The 23,984-nt window shown below is 45.9% G+C and overlaps 2 protein-coding genes across 5 annotated transcripts in view; one reads left to right on the top strand and one right to left on the bottom strand.

The window, feature by feature from the left end:
* The window catches only part of RNF150 (ring finger protein 150), an 88,748-nt gene extending 83,136 nt beyond the window's left edge, over positions 1-5,612 (bottom strand). The window contains exon 1 of the mRNA XM_081876135.1: positions 4,160-5,612. Within this exon, the coding sequence (XP_081732261.1) occupies positions 4,160-4,694 (535 nt within the window). The 5' untranslated portion in view covers positions 4,695-5,612. The remainder of the gene's footprint in view (positions 1-4,159) is intronic.
* The window catches only part of ZNF330 (zinc finger protein 330), a 33,499-nt gene continuing 13,869 nt past the window's right edge, over positions 4,355-23,984 (top strand). Inside the window, exon 1 of one of the 4 annotated variants that reach the window (XM_081876144.1) lies at positions 4,355-4,487. The gene's annotated coding sequence lies outside the window, so the exon portion shown is untranslated. Of the gene's footprint in view, positions 4,488-22,846; positions 22,943-23,984 lie in introns of those variants that run through there. The other 3 variants (XM_081876146.1, XM_081876145.1, XM_081876143.1) reach the window with 3 other exon arrangements.

Here is a 23,984-nt window from a genome sequence, read left to right as displayed (position 1 = left end):
GAACAGACCTCCAGAAGGAATTAAGTTCTTAACCCGAGGTACCACTGTACTCAATTTGAATAAACTGCTTAATTGGATTTCTGGGCACACACTCGACGGCTGTTTATCCTCCCACCATGTGGCTTAGGCTGCTTGGGGCTACACTAGAGGTTGTCAAAGGGATTGGATGAGCAGACAGGAGACAGGCTGAAGTTGCAAAAGTCTCGTAAGTCAGCTGGCTGCTCTCCAACACTCAAGGAGATCACCGTAAGGCAGTGGGAATCCCGCACCCTTGGCATTAGGTGACACAGAAAAGGGTTGTGGCAGCAGAGAGAAACTACTGCAGGTTCCTGAAGCTATGAGCCTGCCCTTCAAGTTTGGTGCTGAAACAGGGGACCGTCCTACTGTCACAGAGTGCAGTGTTTTAGTTAGCCTTGTAGTTTGGAGGCCTTTGTTTCTGCGCAACTTTGTGTAATATTTTTCAATCAATCCAAATATTTTTTTAAAAAAATTGTTTACAGTGGTACCTCGGGTTACATACGCTTCAGGTTACATACGCTTCAGGTTACAGACTCCGCTAACCCAGAAATAGTACCTCAGGTTAAGAACTTTGCTTCAGGATGAGAACAGAAATTGTGCTCCAGCGGCGCGGCGGCAGCAGGAGGCCCCATTAGCTAAAGTGGTGCTTCAGGTTAAGAACAGTTTCAGGTTAAGAACGGACCTCCGGAACGAATTAAGTAGTTAACCCGAGGTACTACTGTATCATTCAACCTCTTGTTTTTAATGATATTAATTCTCCCATGTGTGGCCACGTCCCAAGTGATTATTTTCATTTATCAGCCATGATTGTTATTAATATTACTTAGCACTTACTGTCCTTGTGTGCCTCTTTCCCACATACACACTAGGGTCTTTTACTGAAGTACTATTTTGTGTGAATAAACACTCACTGCTTAAGCAGAAAAGAACCACACAACAATAACACACACATTTAGCAAAGTGTGTTGTCCTCATCTACCTTGTGCCTGGTCAGGGCAAGAGGTGGGGACAGCGGGAGAGATGGCTCTCTGAGGGCTCCACCCACTAAGCTGAAATGCACCTTCTCTGTTGTAGCCAGAAATAGTGATGACATTCAACAGCTGCAAGTTCTCTCTCTCTCTCTCAGGCTGGCAGAACTAGCAGTGGGAGCAAACAGCAGAGAATATGGCTTTGCTTTGTGTTCACAGCAGAACCTAGATATACAACCTACCTGCTTTGTAGGAAGCAGCTAAGCAGGGAGAATGTTCCAGGGCACTATACCACCTGAGCTGTCATCACATACCTGTAAAGGATGGAGAGAGCCAGGGCAAGACTGCACTGGTGGTGCACAAAATTCACATACCCTTGTTCCCACCACCAACTTGATGTTTTCCTCACTGTCTCTCTGCTGGACACATCCCAATCTGGCAAACAACAACACTGGCACAGCTGGGAGGGTGCCATGACCGACAGGATTTCGGGTGGGATAAGTATATGGGTCCACAAAGAGCAAGTTTCCAATGCCCACATTAGCCTATTCCTCAAATCAAAAGACTTTGTTTGCAGCTCTATGTGCAGTAGAACCAGTAGCACCTCTCTAATGCTGCTGAATTTTTGACCACAAACAAAACCCCAGGGAAGAAAAAGAATCCCTTTCAGTCTTCAGTCTTCAGTCCACACACACACACACACACACACACACACACTGTCAACTTAAAGGAACCTAGCACAAAACTTCCTAGGCCCATTTGTATGTAATTTGGCAGGTTTCACACCTAGGGGCACTTCTGCTATTTTCAGATCAATCGCCCTCAAAACACTAGCAGAGACAAAATGAATCTCTTTGAATTTATTGTTCTATTGTCTGTGTGCTGCCCCAGCTTTTTTTGCCCATTACTAACTTTCTATGCTACTAGTGACCAATAAACATAATAAATCTTTCTTTCTTTCTTTCTTTCTTTCTTTCTTTCTTAGCATCCCCAAACTGCAAATGCTGTCCTTATGAAGAATCTGCAGTAGCTAGCTTTCTTTGGTAGGATCCATCCCCTTAGAAGGGACTACCATGCCTGCAAATTTTATCCATTTCTGCAAAATATGAGAACTATAAAATGTTATTCTAAACAAAAAAAGATTAAACTTTAAAAGGCACCTGCCAAAAAAAACACTATTGATTTGCCTGTAATTTGTCAAATTTTATTCACTTTGGAGGGGCTATTATGCCCACATAAATCATGTATCTCTTTCAAAAGGAATAACATTGGAACATTTTTTAAATTTCTCAACAGTGCATAGGTGAGAACAAAGCCTTATTTTTCTGAAGAAGATTCAGACCCTGAGCTGAATCACAGAGTCTCTGAAGTCCTTTGGACCAAACTGGGCTGTTTCCATAGTGCCAACTCAAGGTCCAACCAGATATTGCGGCTGGTATATTCCCTACCTGTCAGGGTCTACAACTTAGTAATTACTGTTAAAATAATGCTAATGTTTTGCTACCAAACTTTCCTCTAGGTTCCCCTCTAAGGAGGAACAACTGCAACCGCAATCTAAGACCCATTGAATTTTGTAGTTCTTACTAAAGAAGAAATATATTTACCTAGGCTGATTTGCAAGATGTGTACAACCCGAATTCAAAAGTGCCATTTTGATTCTCCATAGCGTGGTATTTTGGAATAAGAAGCAAGTAGTTCTTGACCATGTAGGGCCCTGCCCCCAAACAACTCTTGGTGTTTTCTAAAAACACAACATTTTCAAATGCTGATAATGAATAAGAGCACATGTTCACCATACAGCCTGTTCTTGCATACTGATATTTTGTACTTATTTTTGTTCCATATGACAAACTGGAATATATCCAAGAGCACCATCACATAAACATCTACACTCTGTGTGTTGCAAAGAAGCCTTAGCAGAATTCAAAGAAGCCTAAAAGTGGATTTAAACATTGCATGTGTGTATAGTACCTGAAATTAGACAGTAATCCGTGTCACAGGAATTGCAGATATTGTACTAAGACTGCATTTTCCAAGTAAAATCTTCTAATAGTAATTAACCTAATTGTGTTCCTGGCATCCTGAATAGCTCATTCTCTTGACACAGTGCTTGCACAGCCAGAGCAAGCGTCGGCAAAGAAGCCAGAAAAAGGCTTACAGCAACAGCACTATACACAGAAATCACAAACCTCCTGGGATTCGGGAAGTGGCTTAAAACACCAGAACTTTCAAACTTTCCCAGACATATTGAAAGGTGCTGTTGTATCAGCCCACTGTTTAATCAACATAGTTCAACCATTCATTACAAAGGGCTGCACCCGCAAGCCCAAATGTAGCATGAATGAATTTGAAGGAACACAGAAAGTAATGTGCACATCTCGAATGGCCACTGAAAAAGGCTCAGAGTGAAATCAAATGGCAGGATATGTGAATGTCCTCCAGATGTGGTTGGACTCCAGCTCCCATTATCCCTGACCATAGTCTATGTTGACTGGGATTGAGAGGAGTTGGGAGTCTAAGCAACATCTGGAGGGCCACACATTGCCCTTTCCTTCCCTGCACCAGACACACTAACCTCCCATTCCCTATTGCCAAGATGCACATCATTCCAGCAGGTTTTCCCCTTTCTGGGGTTTCCCTTCTGCCTTGTACCTGTCCTCTTCCCTTTTGTCTTCCACCTGGTTGGATCCTTGACTGCTACAACCTTTCTCCCCCTACCCTTCCCAAAACAGCTGACCTGCCTCCCCTTATTACTTTCCTGCTCCCCTGCATTCAAAAGCTGTTCTTGCATCCCTTGTCATTTAGCTTCAAGCTATTCAAAGGCCAGCTCTTAGATGTGCCCCATCACTCACTCCACTAGCCTTCCCCTCTTTTTCCCCCAGCTCAAGAAGAGGGGGGGGGGGGGCAAAGAGAGAGAGAAATAGCCAAAAAGTCATCTTATGGCGAGGCAAAGCACACAGCACTGCCTGCTTTTCACCCAGATCCCAGGATGTTATTAACCCCGGCCACGGCCATTGGCTTGGCTATTAATAACATCCTGGGAGGCTGGTTGGGTGCGATGGTCCAAGGAGGGGTGCGATTAAACTGTCCAGAAGGGAGATCCTCAAACAGTGGGACTTTGGGGGGGGGAGGGTGATGGTTGTGGCTCAGCACCCCCCCCAACACCCGCTCACCTGCGGGGGGCATGGTGATGGTCTCGTTGGCGTTGCTGGAGCCCACGTTGTAGACGACCACGGCCGAGGCATTTTGCGCGGCGGCGTGCCGGATCTTATCCTTGTAAGTGCAGTTCCCCTTGGGGATGAGCGCGACCCAGATCTTGCCGGGCCCGGGCACGGCGAACCTGGCGTTGGGGTCGCAGGCTAGCCGGTCGGCGGCCGCCGAGGTCATCACCACCTGGCCCCAGACGTCGTGCTTGGGCGAGTGTTCCCCGTAGCGGCCGCACTCGGTCTTCTCGCTACGCAACTCCCCGCCTGCGCCGCCGCCGCCGCCACCAGGATCCGGGTAAGTAATGTTCACGAAGGCCGTGTACCACTCCTCTTTCTCGGCCACGGTGAAATCCAGGCACAGCAGATGCACGAAACAAAAGGAAAGCAGCCATGTTGAGAGAGCCAGGCTGCGGCACGCTTGGATCACGGACATTGCCATCTTCGCCTCCTGCTCCCGCTCGCCCCCCCGCCGCCGCCGCCGCCGCCGCGCGCGTGTCTGCATGTGGGGGGCGCGCGCGCGCGCGTGGAGAAGGCGCGCGGGGACACGCCAGCCCGGCCGGGCGGGCGGAGGAGGCAGGCGGCGCGCCCTCACCTTTGCAACCCGCTCGGCATTCCCAGCTCCTCTGCTGGGCGCGCGGGGAAAAGAAACAAAAGCGGACGGCGGCGCAGCCTCGCTTGCCGTCGGCCCGGCCTCCTCGCTCTCGGGCGGCTTAAGAAGGGTGGGCGGCCGGCCGGCCGGCAGGCAGGCTGGCTGGCTGGCGCGCCCGGCCAAGCGGGTCCTTTTCAGTGCCAGCTGGGCTCCCCAGAGACGCGGGCGAAGGCGGCCTCTTCGCAGCCGAGGGGAAAGCCCCCGCGAGGGAGCGCGCTGCTCCGGCGGCCTCTCCGGCTCCGGAGCTCCCTCATTCCCCCTCGCCTTGCGGGCTTCCCAGCCGCCTCACGCCAGAGGAGATGTTTTGTTTTGGAGGGTGGGGGGTAGAAGGGGCGGGAAAAGAGGGGAGCTAAGGTTGGAGGGGGGAGCGAGGAGGTCGAGCGCAGGAGGAGCTTGCATGTGATGTCAAGAGCTCCCGCTTGCAGCTGCTGGGCTTTGGCGAGGCTGGTCTCTCGCCTCGGAAGGGAAGGAAGGACGCCTGCCGGCAGACAGAGGGAAGGCAGCCTGCCCGGCCGCCGTTTGCAGGAGAGAGGAGAGGTGAGGAGCAGCGAAGCCCGCTTGGTCCCCTGTGAACTGGGGAGAGGTCCCGAGGCCTCGTCCGAATGAGTCCCCGCAGGTGGGAGAGTGGACTGCGCCCGCGCGGGAGGGAAGGCCTCTGTGAACGTCTTTCTAGAAGAAAATCTCTACGAGGAGACAACTTGTCACAGCAGAGCAAGAGGCAGGTCGAGAATTTTCAGCCTGATATGCTGGGGTGATTTTGAGAAAATAAAATAACTTCCAGGCAGGTGTTGTTGCTTTTTAAATTGTGGTTATAGGCAGTACTTTAAAAAAAAATGTTTAGGGGTGCTCTCATTTTGGCTCAAGAAGATCACCATTTTATAGTTCAAATCAGGAAAAATAAATACAGTAAATGTACAGAGATTCACAAAATGTTTAGGGGTATGCGTACCCCTGCGTCCCACCAGAAAAAAGCACTGGTTATAGGGAATATTTGGGGGGGGGATGGCAAGCCCCCGCTTGGAGTTTGAAGTGGTATGTTCCACTTTATCACCTTGGTTCCCCCAGGGAGCTCATTCTGCTGCAGGCCATAATGAGTGCAAGCAGCATGGTAAGTGGATTGGCACCAACTTATCCCAAACTGCTTCACTATCCTGGTAACTCTTCAGTAACCATTCATACAAGCTTTCATTCAGTGTTATCCCTTGATCTCTGCTCACTCACATTTTGAGGTTTTTTAAAGAAACCCTCGCCCATCGGACAGAAAAAGCATTGCCAAAGCTGGTGTAACATTGCTTTTGCACAAAAATGCTCCCCCCCTTTTTTTAAATGGAGAGGGTAAGTGGAGGGAGGTCTGTCCACAAATCTTATGAATGAACCCACCTAGGAAAGTGTTCAGTCATCAGATAGAGACCAGATCCTAGACAAAATGGGGAAGGAATAGAATATAAATGCAGGCTGGGATTGGTTCAGTAGATCTATACAGTGGTACCTCGGGTTAAGTACTTAATTCGTTTCACAGGCCCATTCTTAACCTGAAGCTGTTCTTAACCTGAAGCACCACTTTAACTAATGGGGCCTCCTGCTGATGCCGCGCCGCCGGAGCACGATTTCTGTTCGCATCCTGAAGCAAAGTTCTTAACCTGAAGCACTATTTCTGGGTTAGCGGAGTCTGTAACCTGAAGCGTATGTAACCTGCAGCGTATGCAACCCGAGGTACCACTGTACTGCTCTTTGCACTTGTTTGAAAAGCTTGCAGAGAGGAGGACACAAAGAAATCCGGGGGGGGGGGGGAGCAGGTGCATGTGGACAGCCCGGGGCAATGAGTTACAGGTCTGGAACAGCCATCGCATCTCGTACATCAGCTTTCCTGTATCTTGCCATCACCTTCAGTGCAAGGGTCTTCAATGCAGCAAATCACACATTCAGCTGTGTGACTCACCAAACAGTGACTCATCCAGTGATGCATGTGTGAATCAGCCCTCTGGGAGCCACAGCCAAGGTTTCCTCGTGTGTATTCATAGGCACAGCATGGGATTTCTGCTGTTAGTCAAGGACTGTAGGTGGCTACAAAACCATGTCTGCAGCTGATCCACTTTCCAAGCTCAAGTTTTAAAGACTTGTTTCTCTCCCTACAACAATGAGGTTAGGCACATAATTGCATCTTTTCCTATCAGAAGCTACTCAACAAGCAGGAACATATGGAGTGTGGGGTTAGTCTAATCCGTGGCAGAAAAGGGGGAAGAAGAAAAAGCTGGTGAAACAGTGAGATCCAGTTGCAAGTCCTCTTAGTGTTGAGGCAACCTCTGACTGCCTCCCATAGCCACTAAGACTGCAGTCTTGTACACATTTACTGGCAAGTAAGCAGTGGGACTTACTTTTGAGTAGATATGCCACTTTATTAGTTTATGTTTCATTTTTTAGATGGCCACAACAACCCACGCTATCAAGCCTCTTCGTATGTATGTTGAACCATTACAATAAATCTGAAGAAGTGTGCATGCACACGAAAGCTCATACCTAGAACTAACTCAGTTGGTCTTTAAGGTGCTACTGGAAGGAATTTTTTTATTTTGTTTTGACCATGGCAGACCAACACGGCTACCTATCTGTAAATAAATCTCTTGTCACCCTTCTCATAATACTCGCATTGTATATATGATGATGGGACACAGGTGGCGCTGTGGGTTAAACCACAGAGCCTAGGACTTGCCGATCAGAAGGTTGGTGGTTCGAATCCCCGCGACAGGGTGAGCTCCCGTTGCTCGGTCCCTGCACCTGCCAACCTAGCAGCTCAAAAGCACATCAAAGTGCAAGTAGATAAATAGGTACTGCTCCGGCGGGAAGGTAAATGGCGTTTCCGTGCGCTGCTCTGGTTCGCCAGAAGCGGCTTAGTCATGCTGGCCACATGACTCGGAAGCTGTACGCCGGCTCCCTTGGCCAATAAAGTGAGATGAGCACAGCAACCCCAGAGTCGGTCACGACTGGACCTAATGGTCAGGGGTCCCTTTACCTTTTTATATATGATGATAATATAAATGTTATTATGTGGTGTCCTTGTCCACCTTTCTTTGCTCTCTGTTTCTAGTAACTTCATGGCTCATACCAGTGCTTAATTTCAGCCCTGGAAATTTTTGAATGGTCAAGGCTCAGTTCGGGAATGCAGGAGTAAATAATGAAGATTATACCTCTGATCACGTGCATACTTTTCTCAATACTCAGTAAAATCCCAGGGAATCCTTATACAACTAGGACTGGTCATGAAGAACTCCATTAACTGCCACTATTCTATTATACACAGCTGTGAGATAATCTTTGGCCTGAATCCAAAACTGCTGCTCCTTCTCCAGCCCTACCCTAGCCACATCCTCACCATTGACAATTACTGTACTATAGTTGCTGACTGTGTACTCTATTTTTCCATTATGTTCTTTGGGCTGGAGATTCTGATTCTGCCTTCTTTGATCTGGCTATCCACAGGCCACAGAAAACACTGATGACACAATGGAAGAGATAACATCCCTCTTTGTGTGCATGTATATAGCTTGGTCTCCTATATCTGCCCAGATGTTCATGCAGGTCATGCATTTCTAAAATATGGAAGCAGAACAGCAACAAGAGGAAGAGGAAGTAGTAGAACAACAACAATCAGATGTATTGATTGGAATAGATAAAAGAAGACAAAAAGTCTTCTTTCTCCAGAAGAGCAAAAAAGCAAAGCACTTCAGTTTTAATTTCAGCCACCTCCACCAAACCTTTTGGAGAAGCATCACAACTGAACCATGTGAGCTCCGCATGGGTGTGGATCCTGCTGGTGGCAGTGATGGGCTTTGGTAATATGGCGCCTTGGGCAAGGACAAAATTTGGTGCCCCCTCTATATATTTCTTATTTTCACAACAATTCCATTTGGTACAGTTGCTTTTTTATGAATCTTCTCAGTAGGTACCCATATAAATATAGGTTTGTTGTTGTTTTACATTCCTTGGCTCAGTGCCCTGTGGGCGGGGGGGGGGGGCAACCACTCACACACCCCCTAAATCTGGAGCTGCTGGTGGGATTTCAAGTGCTGCATGAGGGAGGTCTTGGTTGCTTTGCTTCCATCCTCTCATCTCAACAAGAGGGGAAGAGTCAAGGAGAAGATGGGCTGGGGACAAGGCTACGTGGGGTGGGGGAGAAGGGGAAGTGACCAGAGTGAACTGATGCCACGGGTTGGATGAAATTCTGGGATTATTTATTGAAATATTCATATGCCACGCCTTCATTAAAAAAACCCCAGCAAGGTGGTCTACAGCATACAAAATTACAATAAAAACACCAGTAAAAAGCATAAATAAAAGGATATGCACATTGCAAAGGCCTGTCTGAATAATATCATTCTGAGAAGACATCTAAAAGAAGGCAGGGAGTCTATTGGCAGGGAGTTCCACAGAGCAGAGCCAGCCACATGAAAGGCTTGGTCCCTTTCAGAAGCCAAGCGAACCTCAGGGGTGTGAGGAAGCACAAGAGCCCCATCAGTGGATCTTGGTGATCAAGGTGGAGTGTAAGGAGACAGGCAGTCCTCAAGGTATTTGGGCCCAAGTTGTGTAGGCTTTTGCTCACTAACACAAGAGCTGCAAACCTGGCCTGGTAGCAAGCTGGGAGACCAGCAGCTTCCAGACCAGATACAAGGGCAGCCCTACATGAAACATATTACAGTAATCAAGTCTTGAGGTTACCCCAATGCATGGACCACTGTGATCAGACAATGAGCAGTGCTTTAATACACACACAGCCCACTGTATTGTTATCAAAGTTTCAAGAAGATGGAAAGAACAGTTCTTATACAATGGCCAACAAAGAGGAAAGTAGAACAGCTCAACAGCCAAAGTAGGTGGAGAGAAATAGTTTTTCTTTTCATATGTCATCTCTGAGCAGAGGGTGGGGGGTGAAGGAGTAGCATCAGTGGGAGGCAGCTGAGTCATAGTCCTTTAGCTGCCTCCAGAGCTACTGGTGGGAGTTGAGGCTTTCATGAAGAATGGGGAAAGGCAAAACCCTTGACTATTTTTAGTTCTTCCATCCCTGTCGATAGCTGCTGGGGGAAAGATATAGCCTGACATTTTACATTTGTTCTTCATCAAGGTAAAAGAAATGTAAAATATTTATTTCATAAAATTATATTCCACATTCCAAGGAGAACCCTCACAAAACAGCTTCCAACAAATGAAGGGTGTGTGTGTGAACCAATGGGTGGTATTCAACTAAGTATTACTCAGAGTAGACCTGCCTGTGAAATCAATGGACCTTTTTTTTAAAAAAAAAGTTTTAAAATATATATTGAATTTGCCATTACCTAAACATCGCCATCTAGTGTCGCATTTGTATAGTGCGCCTAAAACGTTATATTTGCAGCTGTATAGCCGAGTCCCCAGCCGAGTCTTAATTTCAACGGGTTTCCTCTGTGTAAAACTTAGTTGAATTTGTTGTCATCTGTCTGTCTCAAGAGATAATGAAGTTTGCCTCTGGGGGTGAAGTCCAACTGTGCATTAGTAGCACCAAAGTGACCTTCCCAAGGCACAGGCAAGGACAGTGTGTATGGAAGTCCTGGGCTGCCAGACGACAAGACCCCTGTCTCAGCTTTGCTGATGTGGTCCAAAGGAAAGCAGCGCAATAAGTTGGGCACCAGCTTGGCTGCAGGAGTTCCCAGAAGGAGGCGTACAAGGCACCGTCCAACCATCTTAGGGACTCCACTCTGGATTTGTGTAATGCTTTGTCCGAAGATATCCAGTATAAGGCAGCAGAGGATTAGGATCCGTTTTCCTTCTCATGCTGGAACACTGGGCCAAAGCCAACCAAGTGAAATTCAACATGCAAGCTTTTATTGAAAAGGATCAAAGGGAACTTCCTGTTTTTACACACTAGCTTATCTAAGCAATGTGATTACTTGGTGTCCTCAGGATGGGACAATTCATTACAACAATTAATTCGTTATAGTGAATTTGGAAAATGTAAAACATAGAAATGACTGATGAACTGCTGTCTGTCTAAAGACTTTTTTTAAAAAAAGTGTAACATTTACCAGGAGATGTGCTTCTCTGAATATTTGCTCTAAGAATCTCTGGTTAAAGATGGCACCTACCTATTTAAATGTATAGTTGCAATCTCATACTTGCGTATCTGGAAGTAACCCTCATTAAATTTGATGGGACCTACTGCTGAGTAGACATGTAGGGTTGCATGACTTGCTCGCAGTTAAGTAGTTGGGTGGGAGGGCAAAATTCAACCCTCTAACCATGGCTGTCTACTCATAAGCCAGTTCTATCGAGCCCAATTTACTCCCTGGTAAGTATATATATAAGTGGGACGCGGGTGGTGCTGTGGGTTAAACCACAGAGCCTAGGACTTGCCGATCAGAAAGTTGGCGGTTCGAATCCCCGCAACGGGGTGAGCTACCGTTGCTCGGTCCCTGCTCCTGCCAACCTAGCAGTTCGAAAGCACGTCAAAGTGCAAGTAGATAAATAGGTACCACTCCGGCGGGAAGGTAAACAGCATTTCCGTGCTCTGTTCTGGTTCGCCAGAAGCGGCTTAGTCATGCTGGCCACATGACCCGGAAGCTGTACGCCGGCTCCCTCGGCCAATAAAGTGAGATGAGCGCCGCAACCCCAGAGTCGGCCACGACTGGACCTAATGGTCAGGGGTCCCTTTACCTTTAAGTATATATAGGATTGCAGCCTAAGGGGGACTTTGTAGGGAGTGAAATGGACTAGTCTTGATGCAAAGTGTGGAGAAACTCCTTTACAGTTTCATCTCAGGGGTGGTTTGAATGTGTGTGGAGCAGACAATGGACATAATGTTCCTAGTCGGTTTCTCTACCTGTGAAAATCTCCTTTGCAAGCTGAAGTTAGAGTCACATCACAAGAGATGTGGTACCTTGTGGCACAGACACGGCTCTGGCATTGATGCAATCACATTACAGACAACACTAAAAATCACAATGAGTCCAGCTGGGTGCAGGGAAACTCTATTTTCTCCAACAATGTATTGCAGTAGGAGTGCTGCAAAATTGTGACATTCCAGAAATATAAGCACATTTGTCATATTCTAAACCAATCATCTGGAAAGGCCCAAAGTATTATTTAAAAGGCACCCATTCTCTACTCACAGGAGGAGCAAGCTAACCATAACTGATCAATCTCTCTGGAACACAACAGAGTATTAGCAGAGGTAATTTCCCGCTGTTCCAGGTGAGTGGCCTTAATTATGTTATGCCCATTTTTATTTCAAATTTTTGAATTTGAAAGCAAAATTGTTCCATGGTCTGCAGAATAGCCCATTATGGAATAAAGCAACTGTGAAAATGCCCCTAGAGAATGGAATCTTGTTAAGAAACGAGATCTTTATCCACCACAATGTGAACATCAAAACGAAGACTGCTTTACAATCAGTTGCGCACATCAGCCTGTGTGAGAAATGAAAGCAGTAATTTGAAGTTTCCAGCAGCCAAGGCCAGGCAGAGGGGAAGTCTCACGGAGACAGAATTCTCAGAGAACTGGGAAATTAATGCCAAAGATTATTTAATGCTTGAGGCAGCGAGGAGGAAAATCTCGCCATGATTCATGTTGCAGGCACTGAGGAATTAAAAAGAAATTAGTGCCCTCCCCATGTGTCACTCACTCTGCATCTTCCTAGAAATCTTTAATGCCACCTTTTTTGAATGTGTTTGTTATGTGAGCATCCATCAGAATTAGGGGGGGGGGGAGAATATGCACCCAGATCACATGTAAAACTTCAAAAGTTATTTTAAACATGTGAAAAGATGCATAGTTTTTATGGATCTAGGAGGTGAGCATTCACATTTTTCAATTCATTTATCTTTTGATGGCGTAGAGTTGTGTGCTCCAGCAGAGGGTCAATCATCCCCACTTGACCATAAGGTTCACTAGGTGGAGAACCAAGTATGCCTTTTTGTGCTGCCCTTCCGCCCCCCTCCCTGAAGCAAAACCAATCCCTTAGGATTGAAGCTGACTATACTAAGGCTGCATTCAAACAGCATTCTTCCTCCCCATTTCCTCAATGTTTCCCTAATTGTTAATTTCTGTATTATAACTTTTACATGACAAAAAAAACCCAATGCTCCCAGAAACACAGTTGGAATACACAGCACAAATTTAGTACCCAGGGAAAAAACCTCAACAATTTTCAAATAACATGGAAATGAGCATTACACATGCACTAGAACCTGCTATATTTCCAGAACTAGCTTTTACCTTGGGTGCATTCAGATGTGGTCAGGATTGCATTAATTTTTACTGATTATATTGCTGGCACTTCTGTCCCGTTTTCTAACATTTCTTTCATACCACAGTACCTGATGTACCATGGAACTGTGGCTTTTTAACTACTACACTGGCATGTCATGCTAAATTTCATTTATGCTAGTGGGTGTTGTGTGGCACGGCAACAAATGTCTTTGAACAATGACACTACTCCCCCAGCCTTTCTGTGGGTTCTTCTGTTCCCCCATGATTCATTCCTCCATGAAAGCAGCAGGGAAGAACTGAATGCCAATATAGCACCCCAAATTCAGTCACCTCCAATTTCCAGATTAAGGGGGCTGTGGACAGTCTCCCCCCCCCCATGTAATCAAATAACACACAAATGTACATACATGAGCTATATTTCATTAGCTTTCTGAAAGTGGGTTTTATATCACATATTATGCAGAAATGAGCAGTTAGGGAAACATCAGGGAAATGGAACAAACTTCAGTATGACTGCAACCCACGAGAGGCTCATGGACCAGTTTTAGTTCATTTCATTGCTGTCTTGCATTATTAAAAAATAATACCTGCCACAAATCAAATCCAATTACAGGGCGCAAGGCTTACTGACAAAATTCCTCAATGGGGAATCCCTGTGGGGTTTGCTGTCAGCACCGATCAGCTGATTGACTCTTGCCAGCAAGCCCTGCTTGCAAAGGAGTAAGTGGGACCTTGCTTTAAGCTCCAGACCTTTCCTTTGGAGAAGGGTGTCAGGTGTGAGGCGGGTGGGTGCAGTTTGGGAGATATGTCCTCATGGGTCAATATGGGGCCTTTCCCAGGCCTTAATTATGCACCTGTGAGTTAGAAGTTCCCCAACCCCTGAACCAAACTTGGGCTGCACTCCTGTGCAGTCTCACCTGGGAGTTAGTCCCATTGAACTCAACAGGCTTGTACAATAGTACCTCAGGTTACAGACGCTTCAGGTTACAGACACTGCTAACCCAGAAATAGTACCTCAGGTTAAGAACTTTGCTTCAGGATGAGAACAGAAATTGTGCGGTGGCAGCGCAGCAGCAGCCTGAGGCCTTATTAGCTAAAGTGGTGCTTCAGGTTAAGAACAGTTTCAGGTTAAGAACAGACCTCCAGAACAAATTAAGTTCTTAACCCAAGGTACCACTGTATTGGTTTGTGCTGTTCGGCTTGAAGGTGCCTGTTTTTTGCTGCCTTACTTTGAATAAACTATAAAGGTAAAGGGACTCCTGACCATTAGGTCCAGTCGTGACCGACTCTGGGGTTGCGGCGCTCATCTCGCTTTATTGGCCGAGGGAGCCGGTGTACAGCTTCCAGGTCATGTGGCCAACATGACTAAGCCGCTTCTGGCAAACCAGAGCAGCGCACGGAAATGCCATTTACCTTCCCGCCGGAGCGGTACCTATTTATCTACTTGCACTTTGACGTGCTTTCAAACTGCTAGGTTGGCAGGAGCAGGGACCGAGCAATGGGAGCTCACCCCGTCACGGGGATTCAAACCGCCGACCTGATCGGCAAGTCCTAGGCTCTGTGGTTTAACCCACAGTGCCACCCGCGTCCCTTGAATAAACTAGCTGTGGTTTAATGTGGCAAAGTTGGTCTTTCACTTATAGGTTGGGGTTGCCAGCAGTGTCCCGCAGCATGCAATCACTTCTCTCCCATGCAAGGGAGGGAACAGTGCCATGCAAATCTACTCTCCAAGCACAATAATAATGCAGGGTCCCATGGCTGGTAGGCTACATACAATTAGAATAAAAGCAGACCGTGTTAATTGCAACAACATTTTATACATTTTTTTGTTAAGTGCAGAATTCTGTACTGAAATCAAACTGCTCTTCATTTGTATTATACAGCCCATCCCATGAAGCTGAGTTAGCATACTATTCCTGGAAGGATGAACTTCTCTATTATGTGTTAAAATCTTTGTTGTGCTGAGGTCCAGCCACTAGAGGGAGATGTTGTTCTATAATAGGGCTCTCGGATCACTTCGATTCTCTGCCTGCCGTTTTTCAAAATCCTTCCAATTTGCCTGCCTTCAGTTTGCATTAGTTAATTCCCCACTAACCCTTGCTTGTAGCATTAGTGTTAGAAAGACATCGAGTCATAAGTACATTTAGGGCTGGACTTAAATCACTTTATTATAAAAAAAGAAAAAAAGAAAGAATGCTCTTATTTCTTGCGATTCTTCTCTGTGTGATACCTTTGTGCACACTATACATTTTAAGCACATTTCCCCCCTCAGATAATTCTGGGCATGGTAGTTTGTTAAGGATTATTGGGAATTGTAACTCTGTGGCTGATAAACTGCACTGCCCAGAATTCTTTGGGGGAAAGAACAGGCGTTGAATGTCCTTTAACAGTATTGTATGTATGAAGCCACACATGTACACACTGCAATCACAGGTATTAGCAAATTGATCGCTTGTGCATTGCAAAGGATTCTGGAGGGACGCACTGTTCTCTGTGTATCCTTTTCCCCATTCCCCACAACAGAACCCTCATAGCAATGAATGGCAGCCATTCTGACAGATGGGCGAAAATAAAGGATGCACTCAGGGACCCTGCTGAGGTAGGATTGCCAGATGCCAAAAAGGACAGGGATCCTGCAACTTTGCTAGTTGTGCAGAAGAGGGAATAAAAAGGTAAAGGTAAAGGACCCCTGGACGGTTAAGTCCAGTCAAAGCAACTATGGGGTTGCGGCGCTCATCTCGCTTTCAGGCCGAGGGAGCTGGCGTTTGTCCACAGAAAGCTTTCCGTGTCATGTGGCAAGCATGACTAAACTGCTTTTGGTGCAATGGGACACCGTGATGGAAACCAGAGCGCACAGAAACGCCGTTTACCTTCCTGCCACAGCGGTACCTATTTATCTACTTGCACTGGCATGCGTTGGAACTGCTAGGATGGCAGGAGCTGGGACAAAGCAACGGGAGCTCACTCCGCCGCAGGGATTTGAACTGCTGACCTTCTGATCGGCAAGCCCAAGAGGCTCAGTGGTTTAGGCCACAGCATCACCCGCATCCCAGAAGAGGGAATATCAGTTGCATAGCTTGTCTGCATCTGGCCAGCCTATATTGCAGTGGGGATTAAAACTTCTCCCTTGGCTACTAATGCTAGTAGATCTGAAGTAGCCTGCTATAGGAAGCTTAAGAGGGTGGGTTATAGTGTGCTTTGACTGACTTAAATCCAGGTGAAGGTTTTGAGGATTAGGTGCAAGTCAACTGAAAACAAAATACATCAAGAGTTTGTTGTCTTGGTTCAAGTCAATACCTGATGGTATGTGATCCTACGCACAGAGATGGGGGGACGGTTATTAATGACATTCTGTCCTGCCCCCTCACCCCCAAGCAGTTCAGGATGGCATATATAGTGGTACCTCGGGTTAAGAACTTAATTCGTTCTGGAGGTCCGTTCTTAACTTGAAACTGTTCTTAACCTGAGGTACCACTTTAGCTAATGGGGCCTCCCGCTGCCACCACGCTGCCGCTGCACGATTTCCGTTTTCATCCTGAAGCAAAGTTCTTAACCCAAGGTAATATTTCTGGGTTAGTGGAGTCTATAATCTGAAGCGTATGTAATCTGAAGCGTCTGTAAACCGAGGTACCACTATATATGTCATCGTCTCCTGCACACCCACCCACCCACACACACCATTATGTTCTCACAACAATCCTGTGAGGTAGGCCAAGTTTAGAGAGAGGGGTTAAGGAGTAACAATGCGGCGGCTGCTCACTCTTGGCCTAAACAGCCTCACAGTGACAGAGTATTGATTTGAACATGAGTCTCCCTGGCCCAAAATTTTAGGCGCTGCACCCCATTGATTCTCCACTGGGTTCAGTGGGACTCACTTCTCAGTAGACCAGGAATAAGGAACCATGGTCTTCTAAATGCTGTGCGTCTCCAGCCCTTATCAGCTCCATCCAGCATGGCCAATATTCATGGATAATGGGACCTGCAGCTCAGAAATATCTGGATGGCCAAGGATTTCTCAACCCTGCAGTTAGCAGACATAGGGGTGGACATTCGCGAGGATACCGTATTTTTTGCTCTATAAGACGCACCTAGTTTTTGGAGGAGGAAAACAAGAAAAAATATATTCTGAATCTCAGAACAGCAAGAGGGATTGCTGCGCAGTTAAAGCAGCAATCCCTCTTGCTCTTCTGGCTTCTGGGATAGTTGCTCAGCCTGCATTCGCTCCATAAGATGCACATAGATTTCCCCTTACTTTTTAGGAGGGAAAAAGTGAGCCTTACAGAGCAAAAAATACGGTAATTTATGTGTGATATTCTGCATCATAATGTGCAATAATGAAGTTTAAACTTCAGGAAATGGGTAGTTTTGCATGGGATCCAAATCTCAAATACATTGGCAACTCCATGAACAGCAAAACTATTTTAGAAGCATGCAGTTGGGGATTGGGGAGTCTGTGACCCTCCAGATTTCGTGAACTACAACTCCCATCATCCTTGACCACTGGCCATGCTTGCTAGGTCTAATGGAAGTTGGAGTCCAACAGCATCAAGAGAGCCACAGGTTCCCTCCCCCTGCATCAGGTCTACGCTGCAGCAAAATGCAATAAAACAGATTCTGAACAAAAACTGGAGCAGCAGAGATTAATGTTAAGAAACAGGAGAAAACTCACACATAGTGTTGCGAGGTTTGTCATTCCAGTTCTTGCATTCCAGCTCTTGCCCACCTTCAGACATGTTATTTGTCAAGCAGATGATATTTGTCATCCAACAGATATTGTATCAAACTCTAAGTGATAGATTGCTGTGTCATTTCATCAGCCTCCAGGAGCAATAACAATACTTGGACTAAGTCAACTGCACTGAGTTATACAACCACTCAGTCTCCGTGCAGTTCAGATGGGAGAAGCTGGCAATGTTTCTTCGTGGCTGGCCTCTCCAGCTCGCTCAGAAGTAACCCCATTGCATTCGAGGAGCTATTTTTAATTTGCCAAAATTATACTAAAATATTACCAAGCCGTGAAGATGAAAGAGATAGTAACAAATGCAGTACTGTGCACAAAACATTCTCCATAAATTAATGAGAAAATAAATTGCATCTGAAAATTACCAAAGGGGAGAGGCATCCCCCCTGCTTCTAAATGTCTCATTTCTCGTGGGGTTTTTTGCACTTACCATATTTATGGGGTGGCAGAGAGGTGTTTGAGTGTCCTTTCATGCTGCAAATCATCTCACCAGTCCTCTGCCCCCTTCGGGCTCCCCAGTTATCCTAGGCTGGAGCTGGCACAGTGAAAACTAAAACAGCAAAACACCCACCTCCTACAAGCCTGTCTGGTGCAAGTCAGCAGGACTTTGCGTGCAGTAGTGGATCAATTGCTCTGTTTCGCTTCTCACTGACCCCTTGAGAGGTTGAGGTGACTTAAGCAGAAGTTTGGAACCTCCTGTGGTTTCAATTTTTTTGCGGCTAGGAAATCACATCAGTGTTGAAACTCTAAATGGTTCTTCACCACCACAGTTTACACTATTTGAAAAAAAGATGATCAATCAATAAATATGAGAAATTCCAGAGGGTTTGTTTTATTTTGATTGAAAACCATCTTCTGAAGGGAGACTATGTTAAATCTCATTGGGAAAAGATGTTATGTACAACAGTGACGTAGGACGGATTTTTTAAAAAAATCTGGAGAAATAGCAAATTAAATCTGTGTTCATCTGAGAGACAATTATTATAAATTGCAACATACTAGTATCTAACTCCAGGGGAAAAATGGGTGAAATATATAATTACTAGTAGGCCTATAACAAAATGTTGCAGCATGCAGCGTTCCTGTTCAGCCTTCTCACAAGCAAACTATGCTCTGTCCGTGTCATTTCCCCTAGCCACCAGTTTTCTTCCACCCACCAAATAGTTGGCAAGTATTTCATGGACATTAAATGTGCTCAATTCTGACTGGAATGATTTTGCAGCTTTTTGCTCCCTTCAAGTATATATGTGGAGCTTGCTGATACTTCCCTCTTGTGTGTGGATGGTGTCCTTTGGGTTATATAAGGAACAGCACTTGGAGAATGAGTTCACCATTGGTATATATGGTAACTTGAAAAGGTTTACTTTTAAGTTCCTGCTGGGAATATTGAGCATATGCTGTGTGGCATAATCCTATGCATGTTTACTTGGATTACATGATTTCTGTAAGGTTTACTCCCAAGGAAGCACCTATTGGATTGCCACCTAAGTGCCTCCCATCAAACCACCCACGGACTGCAATTCTGTACTTACTTCTGAGTAAACATGTACAGGATTGCATGGTAAAAGTCTGTAATATTGGCTGGATCGTGCCTTTAATTTGTAAGCAGATGTTTATAGGTGTTGAAAGTATACTTAGAATATGGAATCATAGAATCATAGAGTTGGAAGAGACCACAAGGGCCATCGAGTCCAACCCCCTGCCAAGCAGGAAACACCATCAGAGCACTCCTGACATATGGTTGTCAAGCCTCTGCTTAAAGACCTCCAAAGAAGGAGACTCCACCACACTACTTGGCAATGTCAGCTTACTATTAGTAATAATGTTATTATTTCCACCCGACCCACCTGACTGCCTTATATTGAATCAGAATATGAACCCATTGTATTGTCTTCTGTTATTTTTTACTGCATTTATATCCTACCTTTTTCTCTGAGCTCGAGGAACCATACCTGGTTTCCCCTCTCATTTAATCCGTGAGGTAGATTAAGCTGAGAGACAGTGGCTGGCCTAAGGTCACCCAGTGAGCATCATGGCAGAGTACGGATTTGAACCTTGGTCTTCCAGATTCTACTCCAACATTATGTTGAAAATAAATAACAACATTCCGGGAGGGGCACCCTAACCAACATATCACACTACCTGCAGTGGCAGACAGAGTCTCACCCTTCCCACACCCATGCTCTTATTTGAGAAGCCAGGGCTTTAAGCTGGGATTTTGGCTACTAACCCCGATCTGTAGACACGAGTCACTGCACCAAAAACGGTGAATTGGTACCAAGTGTGCTGAATAAGGTTGATTGTGGTTTTCTTTTCTCCAAGATCTATATCTTAGTAGCTGGAAAACAGGTGGTGACCTTGCAGTTATCACTGCGTTATGTCAGCATCTGTCAGCAACATAAAAAAGCACGTAAGACAGTGATAGTGGTGAGCAGCTTATCATCCGCTTATCACTAAACAAATGATTGGTGCCTAAATGCATATGAAACCTAAATGCATGATATGACTCTGCACAGGGCCCTCTGGGTCCTCTGTGCAGGACCCAGCCCTGAAGAGAATTTGCAGTCAGAACCCTGTTTCCACAGGCAACTCTCATTTGCTTACATCCACTTAATGGGTGCATTTTGCTGTATATTAAGTAAAACATGCTATTGGCACCAATTGTTTAGAAATTTGATTCTCTGCTCTATTTGCTTTTGTGCTGCGGTGCCTGGACCAACAGATAAATGCCTTCGTCAAAGAGACCTTACTGCAGTCAAATAGTGGCATAGCTTTTAAGGTCACTTGCTGAAAAGCAAATTACATTTGATGGATGCTGCTTCAAAGGTCAGTTAGTAAGGTAGTCAGCACCTGTTTTATAGTGCAATTCCCTGGACCCAAGCTTACTGAATGCTGAAAGATGCACTGCTTTAAACGAAGATAATCATAGGTTTTGTTTAGATGGGAATATGCTTTGTTTAGAAAGAAAGAGAAGTGAACTTAGTTAAAAAGCATTACAGTTGAGGTTAACAGTTGTCCCCCCCCCCTTTTTAAAAAACAAACAAACCTGAAGCTTACTGAGACGATTGTAATAGATTTTTAAAAAATGTTTGAGAGAATTTACAGGGATAAGGATTAAGGATACAGCATTATCACCCAATTATATTAGGGTCAGTCTGCCCCGCCAGGCATTGACCTGCATGTAAGCGAGCTTTGATTTGAAAACACGACATTCAATGGTAGAAATACTTCTCAGGTTAAGTACTGGTGTAAAAATAAAATAATCTATAAATAATATTGTGTGCATTTGGTGTGACTGCTGCATTACCACTCAGGGGCAAAATCTATATGCAAAGAAGCTCAGCTTTCTTTTTCCTTTATTCCCAAAAAAGTGTTTTTTCACTTCCCACATTTAAGAAGAAAACTTCAGAAAAACACAGATCGTATCTGGAGGAAGCTCAAAGCTTAGCAAGTAGAAAGAGGGATTTCAGTTATCTCAGACTGCATCTTCAATTCCATGCACACGTGTGTATCCTTCTCTTGATGTTACCTTTTCTTGTCCTGTTGGCCATGCTGCAGTTTCCATTCCTAACTCTGCTCTTTCTTTATCTTCTGCCATGCATGCTTTTGTAAATAAATTCTAAATTCTTTGAAAATGATTACTTTAGAGGCCAAGGAATTAATATGAAGTACATACATGCAAGTGAACTTTCTATAATTCTGGATGCTTTATCGATTGATAAAATTTATTTAATTGCTTTGACTGTTGTGGAAATATGTAAATTTTCTGCATAGGCCTGTCAGAATAAAAAGTTTTCAGCAAGTGTTCAAAAGTTTCAGCAGAAGGTATCTGTTCAATTTCTATTTGCTGAGTATTCCACAGTTATGGATGAATAACACCTTAAGGCTTAGATTTGTGTTGTTGTCACATGAGCATCAAAACTCAGCAACAACCAAGATGCTCCTAATGATCTGTTATTGACCTGGGATATAAGGGTTAAAGTGATCGCTGAGGTGTCACTGCCTCTCAGCCTAAGGTACCTCACAGGGCTGTTGGGGTTAACTGAGGATGAGGACCATCCTCAGTACACCACCTTGAGCTCTTTGGAGAAAAAAGTGGGACATGCAATAAAATGAACTTAAAAAACAGCTTTGCCCTCCTTGGTGACCACCAGAGGTTTGGGACTACATCAACCCACCAGCATGACCAATGAGGATGGATGATGATAATAATAATAATAATAATAAATTTTTATTTATATCCCGCCCTCCCCAGCCAAAGCCGGGCTCAGGGCAGCTAACAACAATAAAATAATACAACATTATCCAAAACATCTGGAGGGTACCCGGTTGGGGAAGTCTGAACTATAAGCAAAGCAACAGGCCTGCCTGCCCATTTTACAACACTCCGCAATAGAGATGATGATGATGATTAGTAGTATAGTAATGGGCTATTAATATACTACTAATATACTCGGTCACGACTGGACCTAATGGTCTGGGGTCCCTTTTCCCTTTACCTAATGGGCTATCTGGCCATTTTAAAAAATATTGTTTGCTTTAAATCAGAACAAAGCACCGTATTGGTCGGGAAAGATAAGAACAAAACGCAGCCTATGCATGCTTACCTCGGAGTAAGCCCCATTGTGCACAGCGGCGCCTCCTTCCGAGTAAACATGCATGGGGCTAGAGACTGTTCCCCTTCCTTGACACCGACTAATGCCTACGTGGCCATGATCTGACGTGCTATTTTCTCCCCCACCCGCATCATCCCGACTGCAGCTAAGCGGTGCATATAATTGGTTTTTTAAAAAATAGGAATAAATGAGTTCGGGCGAGGAGGGGGGTTGTTGAGGAAGAGGGCGACAGCTGGAAGGCGCATTGGGCGTGCTGGGTGTTTGCAAGGTCTCTGCTGCTTGTAAATCCTCCCGCGAACCTAGACGGGGAGGAGAATCCCTCCCCAACTAAGGGCAAGATGAAGGCGAGGTTGCTTCACGGGCTGCCTCCCACTGAGCATGCTCACCCTCCGCCGGGCATGCTCAGTCGCCGCGGCGAGGCAGGAGTCCCCCCCCCCCCCGGGAGCAAGCAGTTGGGACACCGGCTTTCGCCTTCCTGCCTCGCTAGCGGCCGGCGAAGCAACTTTAGGTGAGCGGGAGGGGGAAGTCCGGAGCCACCGGGCGGGCCCTGCTGCGAGCGAGTGGATCTGCGAGGAAGGGGGTGGGATGCTGGGCAGACCCCTCTCCCTGCAATAGGCAGATGCAGACAGGGAGGGGGGCGAGAAAGGGACGCGGGGTTGCCCACCCCCTTGATCGGGAGCGGCGGGAGCAATAAGGCGTCTCTATCACGAGGTGGGGGGGGGTCGGGGAGGGGAGCGATTGCCATTAGCCTCGCAGCTGCTCCGGAGCTTTGGGGTTGTTCGCTGCAATGTGGCTGGCAAGCAGTTCCCAGGGAAACTGGTTTCAACTTTCCCCGTTTCCTCTTTCACACCATCGCCCCCCTTTTCCGAGAGTTTCCAGAAGTTGGGTGGTGGCCTCCACCCCACCGCCAGCTTCCAATTCTGTGCTTGCTTCGGCTAGCTGTGCCTGTGAACTAGGCCTTAAAGAAGCCTCCAGATCAGTGTTTCCTAAACTTGGGTCTCCCAACTGGGTTGTTGTTGTTTTTTGGACTACAACTCCCATCATCCCTAGCTAGCAAGACCAGTGGACAGGGATGATGGGAATTGTAGTCTGAAAAAAACAGCGGGAGAGCCAAGTTTGGGAAACACTGCTCTGGGGTGATGTTGGACTACAACTCCCAGCCCTAGCTAGTGTGCTCAGTGGTCAGGGATGATGGGAGTTGTAGTCCAATAACACTCATATGTGCCTTAAAAGAAACAAACGGAAACCTTTCCTGAGGATTTTTGGCTGCATCTGGGGATAGACCTGTGATATTAGCAAAGCTGCACTCCCAGGCCTGCTTCTGAGCTAACAAGGGAGTGAAAGGTGACAGGCAACTCAAGAGCTAACTGTTCTCCCTAAAGCCCAACAATTTTGCTCAGGTTTTCGTAAATGACACTAACAATGTTAGTGTTGCTGTTGCTACCCTGTGAGCTATACCTGTGCAATTGAAAGTGGGGAATCATAAATACAGCAGCACAGGAAAACCCTTGCACTAGAACCCATTCGCTCTTGAGGGGCCCAGTGTGCAGA

The sequence above is a fragment of the Podarcis erhardii genome (genome assembly GCF_964252035.2).
Source record: "Podarcis erhardii genome assembly, chromosome: 9".
Classification (NCBI taxonomy): Eukaryota; Metazoa; Chordata; class Lepidosauria; order Squamata; family Lacertidae; genus Podarcis; species Podarcis erhardii.
Note: the sequence above shows the minus strand (reverse complement) of the source record. Positions and strands in the feature narration are given on the sequence as shown.